The 25,019-nt window shown below is 40.9% G+C and overlaps 1 protein-coding gene across 2 annotated transcripts; it reads right to left on the bottom strand.

The window, feature by feature from the left end:
• Positions 1-3,914: 3,914 nt before the first annotated feature.
• On the bottom strand, positions 3,915-24,691 carry bard1 (BRCA1 associated RING domain 1). 2 transcript variants are annotated; one of them, XM_041951107.1, is made up of 11 exons: positions 24,529-24,691; positions 22,822-22,878; positions 22,176-22,324; positions 20,498-21,564; positions 19,775-19,855; positions 17,501-17,673; positions 12,511-12,637; positions 12,244-12,376; positions 10,432-10,524; positions 6,067-6,164; positions 3,915-4,434 (listed from the first exon to the last, which is right to left on the bottom strand). In XM_041951107.1, the coding sequence occupies exons 1-11, from the start codon at positions 24,618-24,620 to the stop codon at positions 4,087-4,089; spliced, it is 2,418 nt and encodes an 805-aa protein (XP_041807041.1). In that variant the 5' UTR covers positions 24,621-24,691; the 3' UTR covers positions 3,915-4,086. The 2 variants fall into 2 exon arrangements, with proteins under 2 accessions (XP_041807041.1, XP_041807042.1); XM_041951108.1 differs by lacking the exons at positions 3,915-4,434; positions 6,067-6,164 and adding an exon at positions 7,365-7,462.
• Positions 24,692-25,019: the final 328 nt, after the last annotated feature.

Below are 25,019 nucleotides of genomic sequence, written 5' to 3'. Positions count from 1 at the left end.
GCTGCAGGTGGGAAGGAGGGGGTTAATGAGGAACAGGCTTGCAGCAGGACTGTACTGGTGCATACGTTGCTCTGCACCTTAAGTAGGTTGACTCCTTAAACAGTTGTCCTGAAAATGACTTTCATCGCTCTCATTGACAACGAAACAGGATGAGCCTGGATCCACGTGAACTGGTAGATTCCGGTGTGTGTCGTTTGAAAGAACAGGCCGCATTTAAGAACAGAATGAAAGCGGTGTGTACGTGGCACACGTCCACCATACGCATCAGAGAGAGACAGAGCGCCTCTGCCTGGGCAAACATACATCTCTCCTTGCAAATACATGAAGCTGCACAGTTTCAAGGACAGATCAGATAAGTCTGTCTTTGTTCATTTTCTGCCAAGAGTCTTTGTCTGTTTGAGAATGTCTATTAAAATGACCCCATCTGTCCTTACATCATTCAAACCGCAGGCTTGTACATGGGCATTTTGTAATACCATTCGCTCTTTCCATGAGACACCGACGTACTGTAGCTGGAGACTCTGAAAGATTGTTTGTTTTTTGGGTTTTGTTTTTTTTTGTTGTCCTTTATGTTTTTTTCAGCAACAAAACTGTTACATGAAGTGTGCCTGAAAACCAACACTGAGTACTATCTGGGATACAAAGAGAGAAACACTGTTATTATACAATCACTTGTATTAGTTTTTGGGGCACCAAGGGGCTGTTCATGACACACTCAAATGCGGGTTGACTTGGATAACAAAATTAGAAATTTATGTTTAAAAGTAAGAGCATCTTTGATTGTATATGACCACATGCTCGCACAGGTTCACCCTAATCTGTACAAGAAACAAAGGGTCCAAATTCGAAAAAGTTAAACAACCCTTGGTGTTCCCCATGTTGTTCATATGTAAATATCTTCAAACGTATAATGTGTATTCTGAAATCTGAGGTGGAGTAAAAAAAAATAAGAAAGATTGAAAAAAAAAAAAAGACAAATCAGAAAATGTGTATCATTCATCGAAACAAAACCTATTTTGTTAAATAGACTTGAAAAGAAGTGTTATTCGGCAAAAAGTGAGTGTGGATTTCCTTTTTTTTTTGTTCACTCATAATTATGCTGACATTTCTGCACACAAGATCACTTAAGGTGGCACAAAAACGCGCTACTGGGAAATGTGAAATTCATTACTGTGAAAAGCACAGCAGTTCATGGCACCTGAATGTATGCTGGGTGCAGTGTGTGAGGTGAAACTCAACTGAACCCTGGGGGATGCTGGAAGACAAATCCTCCTTGGATTTAGCCGCGTTCTCTATGTTCTAAAAGCGTACAACAAACAGCAAACAATACTCGGTATATGCTGACTCAGGACACAGCGAAACTCCAGGTAACCTTTCTATGAGCAGGAAATTTCAGAATAAATAAAAGTACTGTATTTTCTTGGCTCGAGGCTGTGTGAGAGAGAAAATAAGAAGATACTGGTGTGTAATGGTTTTGTAATGCTCAGTGAGTTCAAGGGCATTACTCACAGGTTCGTTCCTCCATTCTATTTCATTACAAGTCAGTCTGGGCTTCTATCTCGTCCACACTGCTAATTGCCTTCTCCCACCTCCCACTGTGGACAAGAAAAGGGAAGCAATTTTATGCAGCACATAGCAATCAATAGCAATTAGGTGCATCCCTGACTAATCCCATTGAAAATGGCATCTTGGGAGATGGCCAGCAGAAGACCTCTTAAAACACACATACCTTCATCCCCGGGCTGGTGGTGGGGAAAGTGCACTCACCATATGAACACAAAAGGTGGACACAGCAAGTGCCAGCGCTGCGGCAGAACAATTAATTGCTTTGTTTTTCCTATTCTACACTTTATATCGGATTTTCATTGATCTTTTTTGGGGACCCATTCTCCCCGTTCGTATTGAATTACAGTAGGTAATTAGATAATTATCTCCTTCCTGGTAAACCCATGCAGATTACAGAATGCAGTTCCACTCTAAATCCCACTCAGTAGATATAGCAGCATACAACAGACTGATGAGTGTGACACACAAGACACAAACAAAACGCCAAATGAACTAGAGACATGTCCAACTGATTAAACTGCATACATGTGTCTGCACATATTGAAAGAGAGGATGGTGATGAACCAGCAGTGACAACCAAAAGAATCAGAACATGCATACAAGCAATCAAAATCAGTTTCCTTAACAGGGTGACTGGACTCACCTTTAGAAACAGAGTGAAGAGCCTGGATGTCTGGACGGAGCTCACTGGAGTAAAGTTGCTGCTCCTTCGGGTTGAAAGGAGTCAGTTAAGGCGGTTTGGGGAATCTGACAATGATGCTTCCTTGACGCCTCCCTGTGGAGGTTTCCCAGGCATATCCCACTGGGAGAACCCGGGGCGGACCCAGAACATGCTGGGAGTATTATACATCCCATCTCACCTGAGAGTGCTTCACAGTTCTCCTGAAGAGCTGGAGGATGAGGGAAGGGTGACAGATGTCTGGGCTACGTTACTTAGCTTGTCATTGCAGGAACACAGACCATGGAAAGCAGCAGAAAAAAGATGGATGATGTTCTTTAACGTGCATCTCCACCATGCTCAATAGTATGAAATTATTGAAACAAATCAACTTACATAAGATGACATGTACCATTTAATTCAAACAGCTCCTTTTTGGGATATTATATGTTATGTTATGCCAATGAGTTCTGGGTTTTTGACCTCTTTAAATGATTCAATGTTTACTTGTCACAAGCTGTACATGTGCATAAGTGTTGGGTTCATACGACGGGTCATCAAACAATGTTGAAAATAAGAAAAGTTTCTAAAAATGGCCACAATGGATGGTGGCTTGTAAAGCTGGCTGTCATAGAAAGGGGGAAGACGTGATATCGTTTATTTATGGGGGTAATGGTGCACATTTTTAAACAGTCTCTCCTAGAAGGCGTCGATACAGTTACACTTGGTTGTGCATGAAAAAAGTGAAAGAAATAGTTAAATTTCAAAACCTTTCCTCCTTTCAAACCCACAACCCTGATTCCAAAACAGTTGCAACACCATGTAGTAACATCCTTTATACAATCATGTGTTCACAACGTGGTGAACCTCGCTCCATCCTTGCTTGTGAGCGACTGAGCCTTTCCAGGATTCATACCCAATCATGATACTATCACCTGTTACTAATCATCCTGTTTACCTGTGTAATGTTCCAAACAGGTGTTTTTGGAGCGTTCCACATATTTCCAAGTCTTTTGTTGCTCCTGTCCCAACTCCCCTGAAACATGTTGCTGCATCAAATTCAGAATAAGCAGATACTTACAAAAATCGATTAAGTTGATGAGGTAAAACATTAAACATATTGTCTTTGTGCTGTTTTCAATTGAGTATATGTCAAAAAGGATTAGCAAGTTATCACTTTGTTTTATTTTACATTTTACACAGTATCTTCTGTAATTGGGGTCAATTACAAAAAAAGCATGATCATAGCATGAGGTGGATGTTGGATTGTCGATTTCAGAAAGTTAGAGAAACTGTCAGACACTCCACCCCTCCCAATCCAGTGCCAGAAAGATGTCGGGGAAAGTTATTCGACCATTTGACAAACACCCCTTGTACTTTTGATGAAACTTTGATGATTGTTTTATTTGAATAACTGTTAGAATTAAAAATGAAATAAAACTATCCAATTTCTTACGAAAAAGCCAAGTTTAGATAAATTCCATCCCCTAAAATTCAAATTTGTGTAGCACAACTTTGTTTTATCTTCATTCCTGCTGCATCATCTCACAACCACTCAGATTTATCATATGACTGAGTGGAGGTTCCCCGAACCTGGTTAGGCAACCACTGGTTTATACCGTGCAGTATACTGCAAATAGGAGACATCATGACACTTTCAGTCCCAAAAATAAAGAAAAAAAAGTCCAGATAAACACTTTTATTTTAGATTTGAATAGCCACATTATTGTTTTATTACTGCTTATGAGATTTGTAACCACCGTATCACTGCATATTAAAAAACACCACAAACACATTATGACCATGCTCAAGGAAAAGTGATTTTTCAGTGCACAATTATTAGGGAATATATGAAAGACTGTTTAGACCAGTGTTTGAGGGTCCAGCACGGGGAGGAGGCGGAAGGCTGCGATGCAGTTTATGAGCCATGTGGAGGGAGCTGACCACACCTTACCTCGCCTCACGACTGCCGGCTTGTGAGGGCCCTGGGGGTCAAAGATAATGTACTGTGTGCAGAGGGCCTGATCAGAGCCTGGCAGCGCATGGTAGGCAGCAGCACTCAGGGTTTGTGTCACATCGCTGTCGGGCTTAGGCTGCCGGCTCAGGAGTTGACCTCCTCCCTCCCGGATCAGCTTGGCGATCTCGTCTTTAGAAGGCGCCTTAAAGGGGCCGAGGAGGAAGAAGAAACAGCCATCGAAGAGTGGCGGGAGCTATGAAAAGATGACAAAAAAAACAAAACAATTTCGAGCATTAGTGAGAATTTCTGTGTGACTCAAAAGTCAGGTCGTGAAGAGACTCGTTATCTATCATCCTCTTCCATTAAAACATGCGAGTCACTCAGTGCCAGCGTCAGGATAAAACCTCCTTGTGAGAACAGTAGCAGAAGGATTAAAGTCTTCCCTTTTGTTTATGATGAAGTTAAACACTGAATAATTTCATTGCCGCTAAATCTGGGCTCTCATATTACCAAGTGTCTGTATTTACTTCTCTGCGGCAGAGCCAGGAGACGTTTTTATCAGCAGCGCTCTCCAGCCGAACTCTGCTGCTTTAAACAGCAATGCTAAGTGCTTCAGTGAATTAGGCCACTGGGGACTGTTCTATTCACAGCATCAATGAACTCAACTGTTTTGGGGTATAAACTGGCTCTCTCAAGAGTTTCTAGTAAGGACGTTCTTTCACTTTACTTTGGTTGGATTTCACTTTTGCTTGTGTACATGTGAGTCCTTAATTTATGATTACAGCTGATGATACTGTTTTTTTTCTAGAATGGACATTTTGTTCTGCACAAGGGAGAAGAAAACAGAAGAAACTAACAATAGGGAGATCTTAAAACCACTAATCTACTGTTTATTAACATGTCTGCCTGTGCCGAATCATCACTAAAACAAACCCTGTATTCATCTGCTTCTTAAGCCTCTCAAAGTTGGAATATCTTTCAGGTAAAAAAAAATCGCTAACAACACAGTATTCACTAGCTTTGGACTTTTTTCACTTAACCCTAACCCTTCACGACATTGAATCACAACAGATGTAATTAGAATAAATAAAAAACTCATTTAAAACTGTAATCAAATGTCTACAAATTTATCAAAACTACTGTCAAGCTCTGTCAAGTTTGATGGCAACTGGTGAGTGGGCGGACATTTTCAAGCCCGGCCACAAATTCTCGTTTGGACTGAGGTCATGACTCTGATCTGGCCACAGCAGCACAGTCATGCTGTCACTTTGAAGCTGCCCCTCTGTTGCTCTGGCGTTGTTTGGCGTCGTTGTCTTTGTGGAAAATAAACCCTCTCACCAAATCACAGTTCTAGTGTAGACTGCAGGATTTTGCAGCATTTAGCTGCATTCATTTGACTCTTGACCCTCACAGATCTTACAGGGGCCTGCTGCAAAGAGGCATCCTGACAAAATGATCCTGATGACACTAGGCTTTGTGGTGGGGGAGGTGTATTTCTGTTGATGTATGGGGTTAAGATAACATCAAACCATAACCTTAGACAATTTCAAAAACACTGTCTTCCATAATTGGTACATTTCTGTTCATCTTTCTGCATGTGCTTGTGCCCATCTATCTGAAAATAGTTGGCTGCACAATATATGATATACGTATGTGGCATGGCAATTTGCTTTCTCTCAATTATTGTCAAAAAAGCTCAATTACACTGTGATTCATAGTTTCAAAACAGAGCATGAAAAAGTCCAAGGACTTTTAATGGCACTCAGAGCTGCTCAGTAATAACCCTGTGTCACTCCCTGGAAAAACTAATTTCTCCCAAGGACAGAGTGTCTAGACAATCTATAATCATCTATTTCATGTGTTTGTTTGTATGCCTCTCATTTACCAAGCTACATCTGTTGATGCGACTGCGCTGGGGGCCTTCTCCCGCTTCGTGCTCAGTTTCGGGCATCCACTTGCCCGCCTGCAGACATGCCTCCACCCCTGGCATCAAAGAGAGAGAGAGAGAGAAAAGATAAAGTTACAGCTAATTATGTTGACTTGAAAGAATGTGACAAGGCAGTTGCAAAGGGAGGATGACAAAGCTCATGTCTGTTTTATCACAACGAGTTGAAAGATTTCAAGTATTGGCAAAGCTGCCGTTGTTGACAGAGAAAGATGCCCACAGCGTGATGGAGTTAATGATGCAACTCTTGTTTTAAGTATCTCAAGCTTAAGCAGAATACGAGCATCATCTCTTTTTCTCTCTCTCTTGAGGTTTTACAGAGTCAAATTGTGACTGTGTGACAGCCAGCATCCCGGCGTTTTTTGAGTTAGAAAAGAATCTTTTGTTCTACATCCTTAAGAAAACCATTTCGAAAGACAGAAAAGTTTTAGAAAAGCATAGGCAGATACGAAGGGGGAAAAGTCACATTTTAATGACCCCCTCACTGTCACAGATGAAAAATGCTTCTGAACAGGATACAGATCACAGTGCTGCTGTTCTCCATAAGCGTTCTGTCACTGAATATCATATGCTGGGGGTACATTAAAAAAAATCCATTTAAACTTATTGGGACTATATTTGGTTGATAATACTTCAGTTTGCTGTAAGTGGACTGTATTTATATTGTGCTTTTCTAGTCCTACCGACCACTCAAAGCGCTTCACAGGACGAGCCAGAATTCACACACACATTCATACACTGGTGGCAAGTTGCCACCTGCTCATTACGAGCAATAAGCATTCACACGCACACTCATACACTGATGGCACCGCATCAAGAGCAATTTGGGGTTCAGTATCTTGCCCAACGGTAATTTGACATGTAGACTGCAGGGGTAGGGTGATTGAGGTGTATGAGAAACTCATTTGTGTTCTTTTTTTATTGCCGTTTAGATGTAGGCTGTGATATGGCGATTAAAAACATTTGTATGGTAGTACTATATGGCTGGAATTCCGGAAAATCAACGGCCATATATATCTATATATGCCTCTAAAGCCTCTATATATTGCTACTTCTACACAATGTTGTGATTCAGTTCACCTTCCCATCACATGTTTCCAGCTGCAAGATATGTTGACATGAAGGGTAAGTTGTGTATACCAGGTCACAGCACAGCACCCTATCATGAAACAGCAAATGACTGACGCACGCACGCACGCACACAGAGGAGTAGAGTGTAATTACATTTCTTTATCCCCCTTAATTACAGCTTTCATTTACGGGGACCCTTCCAGAGACTTGGCCAGAAAAGAGTGGAGATACTGGGGTTAATCGCTCCGGACGATGGCGCTTAGTGCTGAGGAGTCATTAGCATATTTGTTAATTACATTCACAAAGACTGAATGAAGAAAACATCTCAAACTCCTTCCTTCCTGAGTCAGTGAATGAGTCAACAGCCAGATGAACCCACTTCCTTGATTAACCATGAGACCAACTGCAACTGAGATGTCATTATTAGATCGGGGGAGACGGGGTACAATGGCATGTTCTTTATCGATAGTCAGAATCCTAAAAACTAACCACTGTCATGCTACAGGTCAAATAACAAAAGCATTTAGGTGTGCACAGGTGTGACAGCAGCAAAACATAGACCCACAGCTGAGTCCCAGACTCAAACCCTGTTAGCCATGCCTTTGGCAGAACTGTGTGTCCAGCAGGGGCAGCTTCCCGAGTAAAGCTTCTCGCTGACAGCTGCAAACAAGCAGTTAGAACTCATGTGTACCATCAGCAAGCACATGGGTACACACACACCCTCCCTAGTAGCAGTGACAAGAATCAAAATGCTTGGAAATTAGCCAATACAAATTGGGAAATAATGGGAAGAGAGGAAGAGAAAACATAATAAAGGAGCAGTTCAACATTTTGGGACATGCACTTTTTTTGCTTTCTTTCCAAGACTGAGATCAGAAGCTCAATCCCACCCAGGGAACAGTTTGCCCAGCGTTGTCCAAAATGAATAAAATACGTCTGCCCAGCCACCTTATTTACATGCATCTTTTCATGAAGGGTTTCAAATACAACCCCCAAGCTGATTTTCTAAGAAAATGTGTTGCAATGGAACGCAAGACCAACAAAGACGTAAGCTCAGGCTCGGCCTAGTCGACAGTGAAGGCACACAAAGGCAGGTGACAGTGAGAACTCGGCTCCTTGTGTGTGCACACACACAAAAACAAGGACAGAGACAGATAAGATGCCACAGTGATTGTCATGAGGGAGACAAGCTGTGTCAAGTGCTCAGCCTGCGTGGAGAAAAGAGAAGGGGAGGGGCGGAATATGGTCCAAACACACACAAAATCTTATACAGTGACACAACCACACACCTAAGCACACACATTCAAACTTGAAATGGCTTACTGGCAGAGACAGAGACAAGCGTGCATGCTGGGTTACTCCATACACACACACACACACACACGTACAAGTGCGCACACACATACACACACACAGTGAAGAGATGCTACCGACAGATACACCAGTCAAGGGCACACCAAGGTGCCAGAAAACTCTTTGACAGCAAGTCTCTTTTTACTTCCCCTAAAGCAGACTTCTCTGAATATCAGCTTGTTGACTTGGTTTAAGGATGCCAGAGAGACTGGCTGAGAATAGCAAAATTTTTGCTCAGTATTCATCTTGGTATAAATCAAACAGGAAAAAAAGAATTAGCCATCTTTTCATCGCTAGTGATACTGAAGCCTTGAGACGCACTGATTCCTTCCTGCCTGTCAGACATGCAAGCAGGTGTGTGCACACAGCAGCAGGGACAAACAGTTTACCTGAAAATTGCCGGACGCAGATTGTTCTTTTAATGTTTCCCGGGACATTACATGCGTTGTAGAAAATACAAAGTATTGCACTGAGTTCCTGTTCCATACACAGAGCCTGATCTCACCTGAAAGGCTGCAGTGGAGTGGAAGTAGACAACCAAATGTCTCAAACTATTCATGTAATGAGGAGGAATTAACACTGCAGCCTCAGTAGGACTTTACGATAAGAAAACATATTTAGCTAATAAATGAGAAGGTCCTCATGTTTCCAGTAAAGTTTCGATGCGTGAAAAAGTGAAAGAAAGTGACAAACTGCATATTAGTTCCTCTCCATCGTAGCCTATTCTGAGACAGAGATGGCAGGTACAATGTTCTTTGGAATTCCAAAAAGAGCACAAAACCCATAAAATTACTCCAAAGAGCTTGTGCAGCACAATCCATTTGTTCTGCACTGTGGTTCCAAGAGTCCAATATTTACCTCCTAGATTTTTCACTTGTCCCATACTATGCCTAGAGTCACCTTACTGCAGCAAACTTCTAATGCAGATAGAAATCCTCTTTCTATGGCGAGAGCACCCCTGAATGGCTGAACTGAATACAAATGTGACCTCAGAGGTAGCACACAAACACAAAATTGCAACAAAATAAAAACAGATATATATTATAATGCTTTTGCAAATGCAAGTGGATTATCAAGTTGCTCAGTCAACTAGGGTTGTCCAATCTATGAACAATAACTGGGTTTCCATTTAAATACATGGTAAATTTTAACCAAATTTCGAGTAAATGAAACATTTGGAAACACGTCAAATTGTTTTAGCTTTCGGAAATAGAATTTACGAGACTGTCTTTGTGAGAAATGCTTGAAGAAAAGCAAAAAAAAATTGGGAAAGAGCTTTATCCACAACCTTAATGTCATTGAGTCGAAAAAAATGTATTCACAAATTTGTCTCATGTTATCCTGAGCTGCGGTGATGGAAAAAAGGAGGGTGTCAGTCATCTCTGCTGGATTAATGACTGTCAGCAATGAAAGGAGCGGAGCACAATAAATATCAAAACGTAATTGTCATTTATTGTCATGGTGAATTCATATGTCTTTGCTAGAAACCCTACCATTTAGGAGATGATGAGGTAGATATTTGAGTTTTGGATCTATAGTAAAATGATTTGGATTTACACAACATGAGGTGTACAGATTTTCTTTTGCATCCATAGTTACTGCTTTAATGAAAACTGTCACCAGCCACTGTAACCCGCTGTGACTGTGAGGTCACATACACTTCACTAGTGCTTTGAATGATACAAAAGGTCAGAAAGAAAGAATGCAAGAAATCCATGGTGAGCTTAGGCCACAAACACATGCAACACTCAAGGTATTCTGTATAAAATCTGTTTCTGCAATAGAAGTTACCCAGGTTCCAACAGCAACATTGTTTAACATGACATCCTAAAGTAGCATATACAGAGAAATACTCCAGTCGATGGCTTACTCCATACTCACAGCTGAATTTGACAACCCAGCAGCCAGCAAGAAGACCCAGGAGGGTGGAGTAGGTGGTGGGCATGTGTCCTTCTGGCAGCACGACATGGCTCACTGGAGGAAAAAGACGGACACACAAACAGCAAATGAAAATCTACAAATGAGATGTGTTAGTCATACACAAAAAGCTCAAGACTCAGTGTCCTGCTATATTGTGTGTTTATGTATGTTATTGGTGCAAAATTATAAAGCTAGACACATTTGAACACATTGTATGTCTTTCTTCCACACTTCGGATGCTGTATTTTAAACTCCGCCCAAGAACAAACATTTGAATTGGATGTTTTCTCACAGCCCAGGTTGGACAAGTCATGAAAATGACTTGTGTATCTCAAGAGGAAAACAATGGGGCACATCCTTGCCTGCTTCCTGACATGTTTTGAGTTGGATGACAAGGGCTTGTGTGCAGACATGCAAGTCACGGATATTGTCGAAGTGTAAAGAAGCCCCAACTGCGTGGAGACTGAGCCATGCTGAGATTGCAAGGCGAGGGTGTCTAATGTAAAATATCTCTTTCAGCAAGAGACACCCTTGCTGAGGTCCAGCTTATGTGGAGTAACAGAGTTCTTGCAGGACAACTTAAGCTTGGGTTGAGCAATATGGTTGACATTAATATCAAAATAAAAAAGAATAATAATCATTCATCTTGAGTTTTGTAACATGATAAAACAAAACAATTCAACCTAATGCAGATATTGATTGATTATATTGATTTATCAGTCCTTTATCCCCTAAATACATTGCATTTGCAACACTTTGTTGGGTGAACAGGTGAGCCTACTGCTAACCTGTCAAACAGTTCATGGCAGCACAACAGAAATCCAAGAAACAGCCTAGTTCATAAAATGCTTCAAACAGGGATGCATAATTATAATTTAATTAAAGTTTAAATACAAGCCTATTGCCTCTTCATTCAAGAAGTGAGCATGGTTGACAAGTACAAAATGAACATAATTACATCTGCAGGGCAAAACTTTCTTACATTGTGCATTGACTGTGGATTTGTAGCCTTGAGTTAAAAAGAAAATCTCAGAAAGCACCAACGTTCACCCCTCCGGTCAGAGGAGGGAGAGTTGTGAGAAACACTTCCGTCTTTTCATTAATGCTTATTCATCACCCTGACAGTACCTCCAAACATTTTATGAGGAATGATTTCAATTACTTTTGCTCTGTAGTGTTCTCACAGCCATTACTATGCAACAGTGAAGGAGCTGCTGTATCACAATGATGTATACAGCTCTAAAAGCACTTGTTAGTTACTGTTGAACCTTCAAGAGCGATAATGTTCAAGCACCTAGAGTTGGCTTTAACAGTACAAAAAGGGTCTGTGTAAGGTAGTAAAGGCTGTAAAGCTTGGCTCTGTAGGAAAATAATCATTCAAAATTAAAACCCCATCTTCATGGTAGTGATAGTTCTGCATATAATCCTGATAACAAACACCATGACTAGGGAAACCTACCTCAAGACTACAGAGCCTTTTGGTCTGCCTGTATTTTACTCTCTAATACACCTTTTAGTTGAACAGGACATCCAAATGATGATTGATTACTTATCTGGGTATTTGGCAGTGAATACACACACTAGCCATGGTCCCAATGTACCAGCAATAGGTTGAGAGCTGCTGGTAATTTGCAATATTGCTGACAGCCCACGTGTCAAACGACGTCATTAAAAAGCAATCATATGCAACCTGTATTCTAACAGGCTTCGCCTGCATCACTGGGGGAGTTTGACCCCCACTGAAGAGGTGTTTCTGCACCACACAAACACTACCTGAGCCAGAAAAGCTGTCAGCTATCTTCCCTCCCAGTAGCCCTCCCAGTTTGGCCAGTTGATTCTGTTCTGGGCGTGATAGTTTGCTGGCCAGAAACACCACCATTTCGTCTCTCCTCACACAGTCGCTCACCTTAGGAGGGACATAAGAACATGGTTTAGAAATGTTTCAGCCTACATGAAAGAAAATTGGCAATAGAGGGTTAACACTTTAAAAGGGAATATAGGAAAGTAAAAAAGGTTATTCACATCCTAATGTAGACGTACCACAGACAGGCTGGCCGAGGGGCTAAGAGATGTATTAGCACATTGAGTTCCTTCTGAGGCTTCCTGGAAAATATCAAGCATCTCCCGACTCACTGCATAATGTGCGGGCCGCTTTCCATGCAGATTACTGGGAAAAAGAAAATTCAAAAGATAAAGTGTGTCAGAGTTTCACAGTGTGGAAACACTTATGTAATTATGCCTCTGTGGCAATGCAGAACAACATAAACATGACAGAATGATGACTCGTAACTCTGCATGACACAAAGTTATGAAACTGCTGATACATTATGCTAAAAAATTGTTTAAGTTTTCCTGAAAGACACAAGCGATCTGTAAGCTTACATCAACTGTTCAAACTGAGCCACAATATGCAAAGGCTAATTACTAAAATTTCACTTTACACAACTTCAACTTGTCTGTTTTGCAGAAAATCAGAAAGACAAAAAATAATACCAACAGAACCAGTTCTGTTCAAAAATTACTAAGGTGGAAAACAATTTGATAAACAAAAAACATTATATTGGACCAGATTAAAATACATCTGTAAGAGCATTTTTTTTTTTAAAGAATTATTTCCTGCACACTTTTACAGAGTATTGAGGTCTGTCTGCCCAAGGATGTCAAACAATGACCCTCATCACAATATACAGTACACTGCTCTGGCCAGAGACCACTTTAGCAAAACTCCCCTTTCAAATTGTATCCTCTTGTTCTCGTCTTTTAGCAACTAGCAAGAGGAATTAAATCCGAAATCTAACTAGTTTACAATATCCATCTTTGTAACGAACCTGTTACTGTTCTGACTGACTGCCGACGTGACAAAGCTTTCACAGACACTTATGCAGCATTGATGTTACCATGTGATAACTCCAAAGCAAAGTCTTCTCCAACAAGAAGATAACAGCAACAAGATAATCATTGTGTCATATCGTTCCATCACAGTCCATGCACATTTGTGGTTGTTTTTTTAATCACTGGCCTAGCAGGACACAAAACAAAAATCAATATTTGCCAGGCTAGAGCTCTGCGAAAAACAATTTGGCAATGTCACACCCTGCTTGTTCTGTAAAACTGTGCACCCATGTGTGTCATTCACTTGTTGGAGCATAATCATTTGATACGAGGGTGAGTTGAAATCTGTGCTCTACTTCATTCCTAGGTCATGTCCATATGCAACACACTAGGCTCACTGCATGGCCAAAAAAAAAACAAAAGTCATGGTTGCACAACATTGCTGAAATTCACTGACTTTTGGTGCACACGCTTTCTCAATTGCAAACATTCTTCTGGTGAGAAGTCCTTACTTTAACAGATTTAGTATAGTTATTTAACCACAATACACAAAAAACCCTACTACTCAGTATATGTAAATATTACAAATGCAGCATTTTCCAGAGTCTCAATGAGAAGAAACTGCTATCACCCCCTGGTTACAACAGGTATGTTAAACAAACACCTTAAAAAGTACGTATCTCTAAGATTGAGAAAGCTTCGTGGAAAAAGACTGAGGTGACCTTGAGGAAAGAGGAAGAGGAGAAAAGAATGAAGAAAAGCACAAGGAGGAGGAGGAGAAGAGGAGACGGAGAGAAGAATCAAGCCCAGCAGGTCGTCTCTAAAAGATTAGGCGTCAGCAAAGATAACACCTGGGGGACAATTAATAGGTCCACTGGTCCATAAAATATTTCATTTGGATTCATACCCCCCAACCCCATATACACACAAATACAAACAAACATAAAATGTCCCTGACACTTATACATATGCGCACACACAGTCTGGTTTATGCAGCTGCACGTGAGCTGAATATTTGAAGAAAAATAATAAAGCATGGAAAATTGTGCAGGAGGTGAAGTCAAAAACACTCTCCCACAAGCCTCTGCTTAAGTACACAAGTGGGAGGAAGGCGGTGGTGGTTTTGGAGGATCACCACTATAAACATGAATCTTATTCTAACCAGGAGCAGATAGTAATGTTCATTTTGAGTTGAACACAAATATAGTGTTCAGTTCACAGCTAACACCACCCATAGCCTTTCTACAGAACATCCCATCTTCACCAACGAACAACATAACATAACATCAACAAAACTGCTAAAAATAACAATAGCTCATTGTTGGTCTGTAGAGTTTTTTGTACATTTTTTTAACTTAACCTACATATATTTAGCTATGAAAATTAGTACATTTCTGTCTCTAATTTACTTGTCCTCTTAGAGGACCATGTGCTAAGGGTTTGTGAGGTCAATTCAAAATTCAAGCCACAGCTGACAGAGCTTTTGAACTATGTCAGCTCAGCAGCATGTGTTAAAAAGAGTCATAAGTCTAACGATGGAGACACGTGGCAAGCAACTGATGAGGCAGTGGATGAGGCCTGAATGCATTTTTAATCAAAAGGTTCATTAGTTACATTTCCTTCTTAAATAATCCACTCTCATTTTTTCCTGATGGTTGGCTCAGCTTGGGTGTTACAGCTTATAGTTGATGATACAGTCCATGACTCACCCACCTCAATTCACATCTGCAGACGTACTGTGTAATTGTTAAACTGATGCCCGTCTCTGACACCAAACTGCATAAATCACATTGCAAAACTTTGTCTGATGCTCCTAAAAGTAGCCAAGAAGATGGAACTTTGTACTTTGATGGCATACATGTCGAAGACCAGAGAAATAGGAAAACAGTGTCTCATCTTATTGAAGGTAAGCTATGCAGATTCAAATTCAACAAAATATCTCATGTAATGTCTAGGTCAAAGTGTTTTGTCTACATTTTTTGTCATTATAAATACTGTATTCAGTACTGCAGTAATAGCAATACACTAACTAACTGCGAAATGTATTTATCATTCAGTGCAAACACTCGGAGACTGTTATTGTATGTTTGCCATTTGACTGTGTATGTGGGATAGTTAGACCACTCCAGTGTATTGCAAGTGGCGCCAGTATGAAACACAGAGGCGATGTTAATTAAGGTCTGTATAGATTCTGTGCTTCAGGCTTCGGGTAGTCATTAGGACTGGGTCAATTCACATATGTCTTCTTTGTCCTGTCTCATTAACACAAATTCATTTTCATACAGACATGACACAAATAGTGACAATCTAGAAACCTGGAGAATGTACGATTAGATTGGAAAATAGTTCCAAAATTTATAGTATATGTGCAATATACACAAAATACTAACAAGTTTGTGAACATAACATATGCTACCAGCTAACACCTTGCAGGCCTCATCTTGGCTGCCCAAATGTGCTGCACTGGTAGATATTTATGCTTACAGGACTGAGACTTATAGTCAGGAGCCCTGCTGTGTGCATGCTGTGTATGTAGCTTCTCAGAAAATGCTTAAACCTGTTGTTTTTGAGATAACAGGGAAGGGTAGACTGTATAAAACATATTAGCATTCGCTTCAGAGTTTGCCTGTTTGAAGAGTTCCCACAGTGTTTCTAATAACCTGCCAAGCAAGTCAAATACTTGAGCTGGACAGAAAGTGGACTCACAGTCACTGAATGAAAGGACAGGGCCCAAGCAATGACAACATGCAGGCCAATCATTCAAATCTAAGGCGCGCACACACATGCGCAGAGGAACAATCCAAATTTGCAGAACCTGTATTTCCAAAGCCCGAGCTGTGTGCCAATCATTCCATTAGGGATTGCATTGGCACAAGTCTACAAGTCTTCGTTTGCCTCCTCAGTATATGTGTGCTTGGTAAGTGGGGAGGCTGGGACAAGGATTGCATTCATCTTGCAGCGTCCTGACAGACAGTCTCAACCACTGCCTCTTTTTTTTGCCTTGCAGACAAGTAAGAAAGAAAAGAGGAGAAAGTCCAAGATCTGGCAATCGCAATCCATCAAAGCATGGAGACAATAAAATGAAATGAAGGCAGATGAAGACAAAGGATAACTAGCATAAAATTATCACAAACAGAGCACTAACTGAGCAACATACTGACCCTGATCAACTCCTCTATTGATCCCAATGATTACCCAGCATCCCCTCCCTTATTATGGACATTGTGCTACACATCTACAGGCCAGAAACGCTGATACAGCATTAAGTGATTGACCAACAATTAATCAGCCTCAGCTGATTTTCTATCTATCCATCTATGTACTGCACCAACACCAACCAATTCTTGATGATAAAAGGCTGAATGCCTGCTTCAATAACTGGGATACAGGCACATGACGTTTCATTGACGGAAAATAAGCACTGGTCCAGAATAAAAGAAGCACCTCCATGATGTAACGCAATGAAATACAATAGCCGTGCATTAAATATTAACTTTCTTAAAATGTTCAGTTTCTGTTGAGATTTCTACTTTGGTTGTACAACTGTGTTATATTTTGTCCACCTCATTTATTTACAGAGGTGCAAAAACATTCAAAGGGTATCAGAAATTAATATAAAATTGAAATTAACAATACAACACCACCAACTACTGCACTGACACAGCCCTACCACAACTTACACTTTGACAAATTGTCACAAAGATGGTATTAATTCAAGACCTTTGTACTGGATTCAAGTTTTTTCGTTTGTCAGCTATTGATGGTAGTACAAATGTTGGAGCCTTCGTACACAGCAATAGCCTCTTAATCTGTAATCTTACTGTGGTTATGACCAGAACGTGAACTACAAGAATAAAAGTTCTGTTTATTTTTCAAACATATCAGGTTAGACTTTCTGGTCAGCAACTGAAGGTTTTCAAAAAATTACCAGTGCCGAGCAAAACACGGCATCTGTGAAGATAATTACTTGTCCTGCACCGTTCCTTTTTCACAGAGTGACTCACATAATCTGCACACGGGAGTGAGCATGTCTTGTGGTGGGTCACTATGTACTTCGTTTGACATGTAGCAACACTTTATCAAAACCACACTCTGTCTGCAACGCTGTATACAACATATAAAAAAAAAAATACATTTAAAAGGCTCAAAGCGTTATGACAGCATCTCACCTGTAAAATCAACACTGAAAGCAACTTACAGTACATTCTGTGAGGCTCCAAGCTGTAGCAGCACTTTCACAATGGCTGGGTGTCCATTCCTCACTGCATCATGGAGTGGAGAGTCATTTTCATAGCCGGGCGTATTCAACAGGGCTCCCCTTGAGGCCAACACCTCCACAACTGCCAGGTGACCCAGGTTACACGCTTCGTGCTGGAACAAAAATCAGTAATGCTCAGAAGTCACCCTGCTCCGCTTTCTCTGCTATCCTCAAAATTCAGCCTTATTGTTAGTATGTTTTCTAAATTTTCATCCATTTTCAATCACTGTGGTATTTCTCTTTTTCCCAGTTGATACTATCTTAGGTGTGGTAGGTGCTTCAAAGAGCTCAAATGAATTTGAATCTTTGTATCAGAATGTTTTAGGTGGAATGTGTGTTTCTTCCTTGGGGTGTTTTGAAAATATCAGGTACAAAAAATAACTTCATAACATCCAATCAGATATTACAATTTGTAGAATTCAGCCAAGACAGAGAAAGATCTTCTGATCAGTTGTTCTGCATTGTTTTTACATACAGTTACATGTTGATCACCACCACTACTTAATTGGGGAATATGTGTAATGTGTTACTAAATATTATCCTGACCTGCTTGTCTTCTTTTCTAAGAAAAAAAACATGAAAGAGGGACTGAGCTTCATCAAAGTGAGCGTTTGTAAAGATTATGTTTGCAACTTGAACCTGAAGGTAATTTAACGATGCAAAAGTCCAGTGAGAGCTTTTCAGTTGGGAGTGAGATTAAGAGCCTTTGCAACAACTGCACTATATTTAAACATAGCTGCGATCCTTTAAATAAATTGGGTGGCTGAGAGTTTTACTGGGAGGCCAGCTTTTGTTTCAGTTCAGTTTCATTTGTCTAGACAGCACACAGCATGCCTTGTAGCTCACCCCCGCTATACAGTACATAACATATTTACTTGCCAAGGGCTGTGGAGTTATTGTAGCTCAACAAGTGCATAAAACACTTATCTGGAACATAAATCAGTAATTATTTAGAAGAATATGCAGCTGTATTGTCCTGTTTTTGCTATTAAATTAAAACTTGTCTCTCTACATTTCCAGGCCTTACAAATTAAGGGGTTTTGTGACATCTGTTTCATATAATGCTGGGATACTCTCAACTTTCTTTAATTGTCTGTAGCAGACAAATGTTTATTTTGCTTGCAGTGAGGAACAATAATCCATGGATTAGTAGATGTAAAATTGGTGTAGCAATTAAGGCTTGACAAACTCTGTAAGCGCGGACAAATCTCAAAAGCTATTTAACCTTTGTAACCCCAACATGAGTCAAGCAACAAACCACATTATTATAAATGGTGCTTAAAGTGCAGGACTGAGAAAATGTACACAAGGGATGTCTAGATGATTGTAGCGTGTCAAGTTAGACAGCTCCCATCCTTCTCAGATATATACAAGGCTGTCTAATATGAATATGTCATGCTCTGCGCTTATTGATAGAAATTTGAGAGCAGCTGCAAACTGTCAAAAGTCAAATCAAAAACTCAGGTTTGAGTGGAGCATCTTGACAGCAAGTTTCCAGTGAAGTGCTGCAAGAAGATAGCGGCAAACACTCTCCCATCTCATTCTCAAGAAAAAAAATATGGATCAGACAGCACTGAAGGATTTTCCAGTTTGTCATGTGCAGCCTACATATTTTGCGGGAAGGCAGAATGCAAAAAACATTTCGTTACTTAAGAGTAATGGACTCACTCAGGATTAGAAGCCTTGGTTTCTGGCATGACGCACTTATATCTGACCTGCTAATCTAAAGTCAATGTAAGGTATGTGGATAAAAGTAGTGGCTTTATTTGTGTGTGTTTTTAAAATTGCAGTCAGTTGCAGTTCAAGATAGGCTTGATGCAAAGACAAACAGCACACACAGCCACTCACATGGCAAAAACAGGTTTTAGGATTCAGAAAAACGACAAATAACAAAAGAGCTATTTAGCAAGGAAAACTAACGACTTGGATTATTCATGACAGCAGCCTAACAGCATAGTGACTACACATGTTGGTTTACTGGAAATGACAGTACAACAAATAGTATGTGCCAAGATGTAAATGCTGGGTACATGTACATAAGAGTTGGCCAGAGAAGAAAGGGTACAGTAAACAAGCCTTTGTGTGAAAAACGTTTTGCCATCCAAGTCTGACAAACCACGAAACAACTGTGTTTTCTTAATGAAACATTTTGTCAGAGTTTCTCCAAACAACAAATAAAGCTTTCACAAGAATCACTTTGTTTATTAGTCTTACCAGAGGTGTCCACCCTGCATTATCCTTCAGGTTAGGGTCAGCCCCCTGGTCCAGCATTTCTTTGACAGCCTCTACATCTCCCTGCAGGACCCAGAGAGAACAACAAACCCGGGGTCAGAATTGCAGACTTGTAAACTCAACCCTTCAAACACCACAACTGATCCCAGTGTACCAAAGCCCCGGTGTTTATCAATCACACTCCACACTCCATGGGCCATTGATTACCTTGACTGGGATCCAGAGGGGGATTATGGCTATGTTTGCAAGGATTACTGCACAACAGTTTATTCTCAACAGACTGGAACATCAGGGTCTGATCATCTGAAGACTAATATGTTCAACTGAGGGCGGGGGGTAGAGGAAGACACCCGCAGATTTATATTAGATGCATTTAAAATTCATTCAAAGAAACTAAGAGATAAGATTAAAGGGCCAAGTTTGCACGCTGCAATATCATCATTTTAACTGACAAAATATTTTGTTTGACCATTTACTGAATAACAAAAGACAGAGAAGGAGCAGCAGTTGAGGGCCTACATAATTTTATCTTATGTAAGATGGATTTAATTAATTTATACTTTTTTAGACTTTAAATACGCAATCTATCCAGGGTGTTGTGCGAAAGGGAACAACCGTTTCTGGGAACTGGGAAATTTGCATTTGTAGAATGCAACAGAAAATGGAGTGAAGTAAATAAGGTGAATAATTAAGAAATGTCTCAACCTTTATAGCAGCTAGATGCAGCAGGGTCTCTCCCTTGTGGTTCCTCTTCATAATTGCAGGGCTCCCTGAGGTGGGCCGTCCAACTGATGCACCATGAGTACAGGGAGATTTTCTGCTAACAGTGGCTAGGACAGACGGGCTGTCTCCTTGCTCCTGTCTTGAGTTTTTGATGCTGTTACCACACCTGGGGCTAGCCAAAGATGGAGGGTTGAGGACAGTTGGGGACATCTGTGATTTTCTCCTCCTGACTGGGGAAGCCCTGGGCCTTCTTGGGGTGGTCTCCCATGTGGCGACCTTCTCCTCCACTCTGGATCTTTTTGAGGAATGCTTTGGGGGAGAAATGTTGTCCTGTTTTTCATGAGTGTCACTGGGGTTGGGGTCATTTGTAGACAGTTTGTCATGCTGCACAACACTGTCTGACATGCTCTGACCAGGCTGGGTTTGGTCATTCAGTACAGCTCCTGAGAGACTCTCCGTCATGGTGCTCCTGCCAGGGCTGAGTTCATTAGTACTCCCCTGTGGCACTTCTGGCTGAGGCTCGTCAGACGTGACAGCAGGGCTTAGGAAGGAAACCCTCTTACTGGACCTCTTTTTCCCTTCAGCACAGGAATGCTCCTTTTCCTTTAAGGCGACTACCTCCTCGGTGATCCCCCATTGCTGGTTTATGGCCTCCAGCCTGTTCTTCTTCATCTTCTGCTTGGTCTGTTTTCGTGTGGTCCTAGTGGCCCCTTGCATTGACACCTTCCTGCTGGCAGCATTTTTCTTAGCTGACATCTTCTTCCTGTTCGTGCTTTCATTTTTACATCTTTGAGAGGAAGAGGAGCCAGAGTCTTGGGAGGATGAGGTGAAATTAAAAACTGACAGGTCCCGGTGTTTAGCAGAAATGGCATCTGGCTGTGCTGCGGCTGTTTCTCCAGAAGACCTATTCTCTCTTGCAGTGACCTCTGAAGGCTTCTCTGCAACACAACGTACCTTGCGGCTGCGGGGGCTGAACCAGATCTTGAAGTTCTTCTTGTGTTTTAAGATAGGACTCTCCGGTTGTGTTTGAATTTCGGATACAGAGGAGTCTGCAATTAGGTGTGAGAAAACATGTTCAACAAAATAAAAAGCTTCCTTTCTGCATGTACTATAATATTTCAATGTGAATTGCTATCACTGAGGCTATTTAATGCTCTCCAAGTTGAGATGTTACTAATGTTGAGATGTTAAGATGATAAAAGAATAATATCACACAATAAAATAATGCACTACCAACCAATAATACTGACGTTTTACGAAAGTACAGATGTATCCAATCAACCTCTTCAACCCTTATCTATTTCTGTGTAAATTTAGACGCCACAACAACCTGAAAATCTGTTCACATTGTAACTGTAAGGCTTAGAAAGTTGCCCTGTCGTTCTTTGTCAAAGCTAAGATCTGGTGGTTAATTGCATTGCATAATTACTGTCATTACTGGGATGCTGGATGGGCGATGAAGATAATAAACCACAAGAACAAGCCACTAATACTATCATTCAGAGATTAGATTGGCGGAGAAAAAATTTTAATGTTTCATCCAACAATTGATAGAAGGGGGTGTGGGTAGATGAGATAACAAATAAGACACATGGATTTGGGAAGATAACTTGTTAATTATGCTCTCAAGCTGCTGTGCAGAATGACGGCTACCATCTACCTGGTTGCTCAATGGGACCAAGCAAAGACTCCAAACCAGAGAAAAGCTGTATGATGCTGCTGAGCTGCCTGTTGATTTGGATGTCCTTCACCCATGCAGGACTATGACACACCACGCAGCCATCTCCTGCCTGGGGGCCAGCACAGGACCTGAGTAATAGACATATCTCAGATTAGGAGCTTACTTCACAGTTCAGTAAGAAGAAATACAATGAGTTTATTGATATACCTTTTAAAACCACTCAGTCATGAAAAGAAGGAATAAATTGAGGATATAGTTTATTCTTATAGGGACATTATTTTATATATATATATATATATATATATATGGTACATCGGGAATAAAATATTGCTGAACTACATCACTTCTCAAGTCTAAGAAGAGGATGCAAAAGACCTTACTGTGGATATATATATTGGTTTGTAGTAGCAGGAAATGAATACAATAGGTGTACAATACAAAAAAATGTATTATCCCTCCATTCCCTTCAGTGAGGCAGCATGCACAAGACCAGAGCCGTGGTGATAGCACACCCGGATGGAATGGAGCCATAATTAACATTAGTTGCACCTGTGTTTGACAAATAAAAATGTCCACCATGTGACCAGTCTATTGTTAATGAGCATGTCAGAGTTAAGTACATTACCTGCATAGCATATGCTCGCACATCCCTAGACACACAGGTTCCTTCATTAGATCTGAGCTGGAAATGGAAAAAAACATTTAAATATAGTCAGTACAGTCTGAATAGACAACACCACCTCCACCACACTGAACACTGCTGCCCCCCAGGGCCGTGTGCCCAGTCCGCTGTTGCTCACCCTCCAGGCACACAAGTGGAGTTAAGAGATTAAAAAGTCGCCAGACATAGCCAACTTTCTAGCAAACCCTAAAAAAATGGTATCTGTTAGCAAAACACAGGTCACTTACCATTCATAACTGGCATAAGCCATTTGAAGGTGGAATTACGTCTGTTTTTTTTTTTTTTTTTTTTCCTCACTTAATCAAGGGTTTTAGGATTAAGGGTGTTGAGGCACAGCTTTAGTAATTTGGGACAATGTCAGTAAACAAGACTAAGAATCTACAACTAAATTGTTGACTCTGTGAGGCTACACTAGGAGGAAAATGCTATCACCAGCATGGCAACATGCTCGCAACGACAATACTAGCATGCTGATGTTTAGTCTGATTTGGTATTTGCATTGGATAGAGACAACAGAGACCCTCCATGGAGTACATTTGCTATTCATACTGCATCTTAATAGCCACCAGCACTGTGAAGGACTCCTCCTACACTTGTCAGACTCTTCACCCTCCTGCCATTTGGCTGGAGATACTGAAACATCCTAGCATCCAGACTGTGTAACAGACTTTTCCTCCACATAGTCACGTTTAACATCCCGCAATGTCCCAACACGCACCTGAACTAAATCAACCCACCCACCATTCCCAAATCACAGAGTCACACACACAAACAGACCATCCATCGCACCGCCTTCTAGCAGGGTAGCATCCTTTGGACTGTGCTTACCACACTGTGCCATTTAGCAGCTATTGTTCTGCCTGGGAAATGTTTACTTCCACAATCAGATTTAAAGTGGTATTTCTGTAAAGCGCTTGAACAACATGCCAGCTTGTCCGTCCTCAAGCTACCCCAGCTGCTATGTGTAGAGTGCACCGCCATGTGTTGTGTGTTTTTGCTGTGCCCAAGACGTATTGTTCTAGTTATCTATGATGTAGCAGTGATTATCGCGTTTGCCATATTGTGCTGTGTCTTTCATAACGCTGTTTTTTCATGCACTTGTAGTCTGTAACGTCACTGTGCTCCTGTGTTATTGTTGCACTGCAGTTTTCGAAATTTCATCCTACTATGGCACACGTACATATGTATGGGGAATAAATATCTAATGTTACATGACTTCATTCGAGTTCACTTGAATACAAGCACAGCCCAGCAGAAGGCAACTGTAACTTGGAAAGTTATCGATAGCGACCAGTAGAAAGCAGAATAAAGCTACTCTGAATGATAACTAAGCAATTATTCAAATGAGCTGACATGCTTATCAAGCTAACACTCCACTACAAAAGAACTGGTTAGCCGGTCATACCCAAACTACTGTAATCCTGCTCAGCAACGGTAACTCGCGTTTGTAAGATAACGTTAGCTGTAGCTACCTACTTAGGCTATCGTCTTCTTGTGATTCAAAATAAACCGACATTAGTTTGACAGACAAACGTGTTGAATCGTAACGTTACTGGTTGTAAAGCTTATTCGATCTTTGTCGTTAATGTTACACAACAAATGCTGCTTCTGAACACATGCTAGCTCCCTTCTGCAGAAACGTGAATTTACCATTTTGAGCAAAGTAGCAGTCGTCGAAAGTTCGCAACCGCCTCCTTAGTGTTCCTCCAATCCTTTGTCTGCACGAGAACATCATTATCCATTATTTAAAAGGTTATCTGTCTCCAGCTCTGCTATAACTTTGCGGACAACTCAAGACTGCAAAACAAACCGAAATCACTTCCTGGATTCTTGGATCTCCCGCCAAAGATTCCCGGAAGTAACATGTTAATGGTTGCCATAACCACGGTGATTACGTCAATTTCGCCCCACCCCCACACATGTTGATAGGAATTTGAATTTGCTCTACAACCTCATGGAATGTGTAAATATCCAGTTCATGACACTGAAAATGTCGGAATCTCAACTGAATATCCAAGGCCTATCCAACAAATATTATGTTTGACTTGTATGGTATTTACTGTATGTGCAGTTGCAATACTACATGAGGCATGATAAAGCGTCTATGAGAACTCAGCTGGAATGTTAGTGATTTAGGTCAA

This window comes from Chelmon rostratus, chromosome 13, assembly GCF_017976325.1.
Source record: "Chelmon rostratus isolate fCheRos1 chromosome 13, fCheRos1.pri, whole genome shotgun sequence".
Lineage (NCBI taxonomy): Eukaryota > Metazoa > Chordata > Actinopteri > Chaetodontiformes > Chaetodontidae > Chelmon > Chelmon rostratus.
Note: the sequence above shows the minus strand (reverse complement) of the source record. Positions and strands in the feature narration are given on the sequence as shown.

Bases quoted from the DNA above. Each gene is read 5' to 3' on its own strand.
- bard1 (XM_041951107.1), bottom strand. From the start codon at position 24,620: ATGGATAATGATGTTCTCGTGCAGACAAAGGATTGGAGGAACACTAAG. The intron at 22,879-24,528 runs GTAAATTCACGT...TTCCATTTCCAG, and splicing joins CTGCTACTTTGCTCAAAATG to CTCAGATCTAATGAAGGAAC. The intron at 22,325-22,821 runs GTAATGTACTTA...TCTATTACTCAG, and splicing joins TGCGAGCATATGCTATGCAG to GTCCTGTGCTGGCCCCCAGG.